Source organism: Penaeus vannamei, chromosome 8 (assembly GCF_042767895.1).
Source record: "Penaeus vannamei isolate JL-2024 chromosome 8, ASM4276789v1, whole genome shotgun sequence".
In the NCBI taxonomy this organism is placed as follows: Eukaryota; Metazoa; Arthropoda; class Malacostraca; order Decapoda; family Penaeidae; genus Penaeus; species Penaeus vannamei.
The window spans coordinates 45,355,392-45,362,891 of NC_091556.1; the positions used below are offsets into that span (position 1 = coordinate 45,355,392).

Consider the following 7,500-nt stretch of genomic DNA (forward strand, 5'->3'; position numbering starts at 1 on the left):
GAAAGGATGAGGGAGGGATGAGGAAAGGGGAAGAGGAAGGTGAGGGATGGGTAAAGGGGGGGGGAGGGAGGAATAGGGGAGGAGAGGTATGAGCGAGGGGAGGGAGAGGGAGAGGGATGCGATGGATAGGGGGAGGGTGAAGGGAGAGGGATGGGGAAGCCGTGAGAGAAGTAGGCATAGGCATGGGGAAAGGGGGTGAGGGGAGACAGAGGGATAGGTAAAGGGGGAAGGGTGGAGGGAGAGCCAGGGATAGGAGAGGGTGAAGTGTGAAAGGGACAGAAAGGAGGGAGAAGGTGAAGGGAGTGGAAGAATAGAGGATAGATATAAGGGAGGGAGGAGAAAGTGGATGAAGGGAGGGGCAGGAGGGAGGAAGGTGAATAAGAAGAGATAAAAGGAGGAAAGAGAGAGAAGGAGAAGATTGAGGAATAGGAAAGAGGGGAAGAGAGCAGGATGTTAAGAAAATTGGAAAGAAGGAGGCAAGGGAGGATAAAAGGAGGAAGAGAGAAAGAAATTACAGGTCAGAAGAAAGAGAGAGGAAATTAGAAAGAGATGGAGCAAGGAGAAAAACAGGGAGAAATTGAGGGAAGAAATGAGAGAGAGAGAGAGAGGAGAGAGAGAAGGAAACAGGCAGAGTGGGATGGAATAAAGGATGAGAGAGAGAGAGAGAGAGAGAAGAAGAAGAAGAAGAAGAAGAAAGAAAGAAAGAAAGAAAGAAAGAAGAAAGAAAGAAAGAAAGAAAGAAAGAAAGAAGAGATAGAGAGAAAGAAAGAAGAGAGAGAGAGAAAGTGAGAGAGGAGAGCACAAGAAAAGGATATAGAGCCAAGAAAATGATAATGAGAACTAGAAAGAGGAAGGAGAAAGGAAGAGACGTGAATGAGGGAGAAGGAAGAGCACAAGAAAAGACCGAGAGAAAAGAAAATAAGAAAGGGGAAAAGTTGAGAAAGTCAAGAAAAAGGAAGAAGAGAATAAAGACGAAGAGAAAAGAGAAAGTCGAGAGGGAACGAAGAAGCCATGAGAAGAAAGACAAAGAGAAAAGAGAAGATCGAGAGGAAATGAAGAAGAAGAAAACGAAGGGAGAGGAAAGAAGAAGAAAAAAACGAAGGGAGAGGAAAGAAGAAGAAAACGAAGGGAGAAGAAAGACAAAGAAGAGAATAAAAAGTGGAAGCACGAGAAGAGAGGAGGGAAGGAAGAGTAAGCGGCCGGCAGCCGGTCGACCTCCAGCCTCTCCTCCAATCTCCGCCACTTCCTCCTCCTTTCTCCTCCTCCTCCTTTCTCCTGATTGTCGAAATGATCCTCCGCGAGACAGGAACTCCTCCATCTGTACTCGCCGGGGGATCGTCTGGGGTCTCCTGGGGTCACAGGGGGTCGCAGGGGGTCGCTTGGGGTTGTTTGGGGTCGCCGGGGTTGGTTGGGGTCAACTGGGGTCGCTTGGGGGTTGCTTGGGGTCATTGGGGGTTGCTTGGGGTCGCCTGGGGTCTCCTGGTGTTGCTTGGAGGTTGTTTGGGGTCGCTTGGGGTTTGCTTGGGTCGCTTGGGGGTTGCTTAGGGTCAACTGGAGTCGCTTAGGGGTTGCTTGGGGTCGCCTGGGGTCGCTGGGGGTTGCATAGGGTTGCTTGGGGTCGCTTTGGGGTCACCTGGGGTTGCTTGGGGTTGATTGGGGTCGTCGGGGGTTTGCTTGGGGTCGCCGGGGGATCTTCGGTGTTGTTTGGGGTCTCCTGGGGTCAACTGGGGTCGCTTGGTGTCTCCTGGGGGTTGCTTGGGGTCGGCGGGGGGTCTCCGTGCCCTCCTCTTCCCCTTCCCTGCTATTCTTCCTCTATTCCTTGTCTTCCCTTCCTCCGCCTTTCCTTCCACTTCTTTTCCTCCTCTCCCTACCCTCTCTCCTCCCCTCCCCCTCCCCTCTCCCTCTCTCCCTCTCTCCCTCCCCGTCTCCCTTCCTCTCCCTCTCCCCTCTCCTCCCTCCCCTCTCTCCCTCTCCCTCTCTCCTCCCCTCTCCTTCCCCTCCCCCTCTCCCTCTCTCCTCCCCTCTCCCTCCCCTTCCCCTCTCTCTTTCCCCTCCCCTCTCCTCCCTCTCCACTCCCTCTCCCTCTCCTCCTCCCTCTCCCTCTCCTCTCCCTTTCCCTCTCCCTCTCCCTCTCCCTCCCTCTCCCTCTCTCCTCCTCCCTCCCTCCCTCTCCCATCTCCCTCTTTCTCCTCCCCTCCCCTCCCCCCCTCCCTCCCTCCTTCCCCTCACTTCTTTTTATCCTCGAAATTCAACAACACCCTCCCCTCCCTCCCTCCCCCTACTCCCCCCCTTCTCCCGCTGACTAATCGTACCATTGCAGTCTTGTCTCTTTTTTTCTCTGTCTTCTTTACTTCTTTCTTCTCCTTTCTTTATGTTCTGTCTCTCGTGTCCTCTCTTCTTATTTTCTCTTGTTTTTTTTCTCGCTCTCTCATCCTCCCCTTTCGCTTTTCTCTGTCCACTTCTCTCTCTTAGTATACGTTCTTTCTTATGTATTTCTTTCTGATTCTGTCTCTCTCTCTCTCTCTCTATCTGTCTGTCTGGCTCTCTCTCTCTCTCTCTCTCTCTCTCTCTCTCTCTCTCTCTCTCTCTCTCTCTCTCTCTCTCTCTCTCTCTCTCTCTTTCTCTCTCTCTCTCTCTCTTTCTCTCTCTCTCTCTCTCTCTCTCTCTCTCTCTCTCTCTCTCTCTCTCTCTCTCTCTCTCTCTCTCTCTCTCTCTCTCCCTCTCCCTCTCCTCATATCTTTCTCCCTTTCCCTCTTTGCCCTCATCTTCCTCTCTCATCCGCATGTTCCTCATCCACCTCTCTTTCTTTCCCTTGTCTCTTCCCCTTACTCTCCCATCCCCCTCTTTCCCTTCTTTCTCACTCTTCCCTCCTCCAGTTTTCCCTCATTCGTAACCCTCTATTCCCCAATACCCAGCCCCTCCCCCCACCTCCCCCCTCCCCCCTCCCTGACCTCTCTCCTTTCCCCTTCATTCCCCACCTCATATCCTCTCTTCGTCTTCCTTGATATCCTTCCCTCTCCCCTCCCATCCCCCCCTCTCTCTCTTTCCCCCTCCCCCTCCTTCTCTACTCGTATCCTCCCCTCTCTTCTCATACCCTTCCCTCTCCCATGTATCTCTCTTTCTCTATCTCTTCCTGCTTCCTCTATTCTTCCTCTTCCCTCCTTTCTCCCTCATCCCTCCCTCCTTTCCCTCTCCCCTCCATTTCCCCCCCTCCCCTCAATATCCCCCTCTCCCTCCTTCCCCCCTCTCTCCTCCCTCTCCCCCTCCCCTCAATATCCCCTCCCTCCCTCCTTCCCCTTCCCCTACCCTCTCCCTCCCTACCCTCCTCCCCTCCCCTCCTTCTTCCCCCTCCCCTCACCCCTCCCTTCCCCCTTCTTCCCCCCTCCCCTCTAACCCCCTTCTCCCCTACCCTCCCCCCCTTCTTCCCCCTTTTCTTCCCTCTCCCCTCCTCCCTCCTTCCCCCCTCCCCCCCCTTCTTCCTCCCTCCTTCCCCAACGACTTCGCTCCCTCTACCCAACCTCCGGAGAGTCTGCGGGAGCGAGCGAGGGCAGCGGCGGCGGAGGCGAGAGGGCGGGGGGGCGGGTGATCGATAGGGAGGCACCGGATGCGACTGCGACTACCTCTGCGACGGCGGCTACGACTACTGCTACGACTACTGGATAGGATAGGACTACATAGCAAAGGGTGTGATTGTGGCTACGACTACCTCTACCTCTGCGACGGCGGGTACGACAGCTGCAAGGGCTGCAACGACTGCTACGACTGCGGATAGGACTACACAGCAAAGGGTGTGGTTGTGGCTACGACTACCTCTACCTCTGCGACGGCGGGTACGACAGCTGCAAGGGCTGCAACGACTGCTACGACTGCGGATAGGACTACACAGCAAAGGGTGTGGTTGTGGCTACGACTACCTCTACCTCTGCGACGGCGGGTACGACAGCTGCAAGGGCTGCAACGACTGCTACGACTGCGGATAGGACTACATAGCAAAGGGTGTGATTGTGGCTACGACTACCTCTACCTCTGCGACGGCGGCTACGACTGCTGCAAGGGCTGCGACTACTACTACGACTGCGGATTCGACTACTGCAATGGTTGTGCTTATGGCTATGACTACAACAAGGGCTACGACTATTACTACAACTGTGGATACGACTACAGCAAAGACTACTGCTATGGCCATGGCTACAGCTACAGCAAAGGCTACGACTATCACTACGACCACGAATACGACTCCTGCGAAGCCTGCGATTATGTCTTCGACCATAACAAAGGCTACTGCTACGACCATGGCTACAACTACAGCAAAGGATACAACAAAGGCTATGATTATTTTCACGACTAAGGCTACGACTATGACTAAGATCACAGATACGACTACAGCAAAGGCTTTGACTAAGGCTACAACTATGACCACAGATATAATTACAACAAAAGTTACGACCATAACTACAACTATGGCTACAACGGAGTTAAGGTTCTGACTGCGACGACGACTAGAAGTACGACTACGACTGTCATTACGAGTACAGCTAAGGCTTCAGTTACGTCTACAGCTACGACTATGGATATGGCTACATGGGCGCCACGACTACAGCAAAGACTACGACTATCTCTACGACTACAGGTCCGATTCTAGCTAACGGAACTACAACAGCGGTTACGACTACAGTTAGGCTACGACCACAACTACGATTTCGACTATGACTACAACCACTGCTGCGACTACAACTACTAGTACGACCACCACTGCTACTATGACATGATAGTAATTTTGATTAGATAAATGATAATCACAATAATAAAGAAGGAAATGCGATAATGAGAAAGAAAAAACGAAGAAAATAAACGATAAGGAAAGTAAGAATAGAAACAGATAAAAAGAAAGAGAGAGAGATGGGAAAAGAATAGACAAAGACAGACAGAAAGCCAAAGAAAGCGAGATGATAGAGAACAGACAAAGACAGACAGAAAGACAGACAGACAGACACACAAAAAGACTAATATATCTGATTCGATGCTCATTAAAAGACAATTTTGAGGGCTGCATTTTCATTATCTCATTAGGAAAGGATTTGAAGCCAAAAGCAATTTATTGAAGCATTAGAAAACGGGGTGACCAGCTGACACCACTGGATATTTTTTCATATTTATATTTTGTGTCGATTTTTTGGGGTTTGTTTTGTTTTTATTTTTGTTCTGGTTTTGTTTTCTCTAACTTTTTTTTCACTTATTGTCTTTTTTTAATGATGATTCATACCGTGTCTGTTTCTCTCTCTCTCTCTCTCTATCTCTGTCTGTCTGTCTCTCTCTCTCTCTCTCTCTCTCTCTCTCTCTCTCTCTCTCTCTCTCTCTCCTCTCTCCCTCTCCCTCTCCATCTCCCTCTCCCTCCCTCCCTCCCTCCCTCTCTCTCTCTCCTCCCTTCCTCATTCTACCCATCAATATATAGCCATGAACACACACACACACACACACACACACACACACACACACACACACACACACACACACACACACACACGCACACACACGCACACACACACACACACACACACACACACACACACACACACACACACACACACACACACACACACACACGCACACGCACACGCACACGCACACGCACACACACACATCTCTCACCCTCTCCCTCGCCTCGCTTTGATCTCCGTCCCCGTGCATGTTCAGAAAACGCGGATCCAAAAGTGAACACGATCGCCGCCAGATAGCTGTGCATTAACGTTCAAGTCTTGTTCAAGCCAATTAATATTCTTTCCTTGGCGAACAGCTGATTATGGCCGTCGCTTCCCTGGATAATGTAATTCCTTGCTTGGCTCTTTCATCTCTCTCTCTCTCCCTCCCTCTCTCTCTTGTCTCTCTCTCTCTCTCTCCCTTTTCTCTGGCTTGTTTGCTCTCTCTCTTTCTCTCGTGTCTCTCTTCCTCTTTTGTCTCTGTCTGTTGGTCTCTCTTTCTGTCTCTGTCTCTCTCTCTCTCTCTCTCTCTATCTATCTATCTATCTATATATATATATATATCATCATCTATCTATCTATTCATATGTCAATATCTGTATATCTTTCTACTAATTTACCTTTCCTTCTTTACACGAAAAATCATTCTTCATCTCTCTGTCTCTCTCTATTTATATCTGTCACTCTCACTCCCACTCTCTCTCTCTCTCTCTCTCTCTCTCTCTCTCTCTCTCTCTCTCTCTCTCTCTCTCTCTCTCTCTCTCTCTCTCTCTCTCTCTCTCTCTGATTCCCCTAACTCATTTTCTTCCGATAATCTTATCATATATCTGAGAGTACCTTACTTTATTATTGGCAAAAGTTAATTAAATAGGCTTAACGTCGTTTTCGTCTTACTTCCGGGTCGTGTAATTGAGTCACAGGCGTTTTGCTCCTTTATCCGGGTTGTGTAAGGGTGTTGTGGCACTGGGTTGTGTAAAAGTGGTGTTGTTTTGTTCTCCGGGTTGTGTAAAGGTGTTGTTTTGTTTCCGGGTTGTGTAAAGGTGGTGTTTTGTTTCCGGGTTGTGTAAAGGTGTTGTTTTGTTCTCCGGGTTGTGTAAAGGTGTTGTTTTGTTCTCCGGGTTGTGTAAAGGTGTTGTTGTTTTGTTCTCCGGGTTGTGTAAAGGTGGTGTTGTTTTGTTCTCCGGGTTGTGTAAAGGTGTTGTTTTGTTCTCCGGGTTGTGTAAAGGTGGTGTTGTTTTGTTCTCCGGGTTGTGTAAAGGTGGTGTTGTTTTGTTCTCCGGGTTGTGTAAAGGTGTTGTTTTGTTCTCCGGGTTGTGTAAAGGTGTTGTTTTGTTCTCCGGGTTGTGTAAAGGTGTTGTTTTGTTCTCCGGGTTGTGTAAAGGTGTTGTTATTTCGTTTCCGGGTTGTGTAATGTAGTTTTAGCCGTGGTACCATTGTTATATTGTTATATTTGTTGTTATTTTTTCATTGTTTACTTCTTAGGTACTGGTTGTGTTCTTGTTATCTGTGTCTGTTGTTTTTTCTATGTCATTAGTATCCATCTCTCTCTCTCTCTCTCTCTCTCTCTCTCTCTCTCTCTCTCTCTCTCTCTCTCTCTCTCTGTCTCTCTCTCTCTCTCTCTCTCTCTCTTTCCATATGTACATATATTTTTTTCTTTTTTTCGTAACTTGTTTTTAAACTTCATAGTAGATTTTTAAAGTGGTGTTGGAGGAGGATATTAGTAATGATGACTGTGATTTTGGTGATGATGCTAATGGTGATGATAATGATAACGATAGATGATAACAAAATTATGATAATGATAATAGTAATGAGAATGATATTTGATGATAATAATGGTAATAGTCATGATAATAGCCATAATGATATTGATAAGCATAATATAAAAATGATAATAACAATGGTAATGATAATGCCAACAAGTACAAACAACAAATGCCACAACAATAAAAATAATAAGAGAAAGGTAAAACAAAAAACAAAAAAAAAAGAAAGTCCCCCCTTCAATCCTCTCGACGAACAT

General features: G+C 48.3%; 2 protein-coding genes across 2 annotated transcripts in view; one reads left to right on the forward strand and one right to left on the reverse strand.

The window, feature by feature from the left end:
• The first annotated feature begins 3,604 nt into the window (after window positions 1-3,604).
• Window positions 3,605-4,348, forward strand: LOC113827341 (uncharacterized). The gene is made up of 2 exons (XM_070124122.1): window positions 3,605-3,737; window positions 3,783-4,348. The coding sequence occupies exons 1-2, from the start codon at window positions 3,605-3,607 to the stop codon at window positions 4,346-4,348; spliced, it is 699 nt and encodes a 232-aa protein (XP_069980223.1).
• Window positions 4,349-6,391: 2,043 nt separating this feature from the next.
• Window positions 6,392-7,500, reverse strand: part of LOC138862379 (uncharacterized) — a 42,530-nt gene continuing 41,421 nt past the window's right edge. The window contains exon 2 of the mRNA XM_070124123.1: window positions 6,392-6,841. Within this exon, the coding sequence (XP_069980224.1) occupies window positions 6,392-6,841 (450 nt within the window). The remainder of the gene's footprint in view (window positions 6,842-7,500) is intronic.

Excerpts from the sequence above, each read along its gene's own strand:
- LOC113827341 (XM_070124122.1), top strand. The coding sequence starts at position 3,605 with ATGCGACTGCGACTACCTCTGCGACGGCGGCTACGACTACTGCTACGA. Across the intron at positions 3,738-3,782 it reads CGACGGCGGGTACGACAGCT|CAAAGGGTGTGGTTGTGGCT; the intron begins GCAAGGGCTGCA and ends AGGACTACACAG.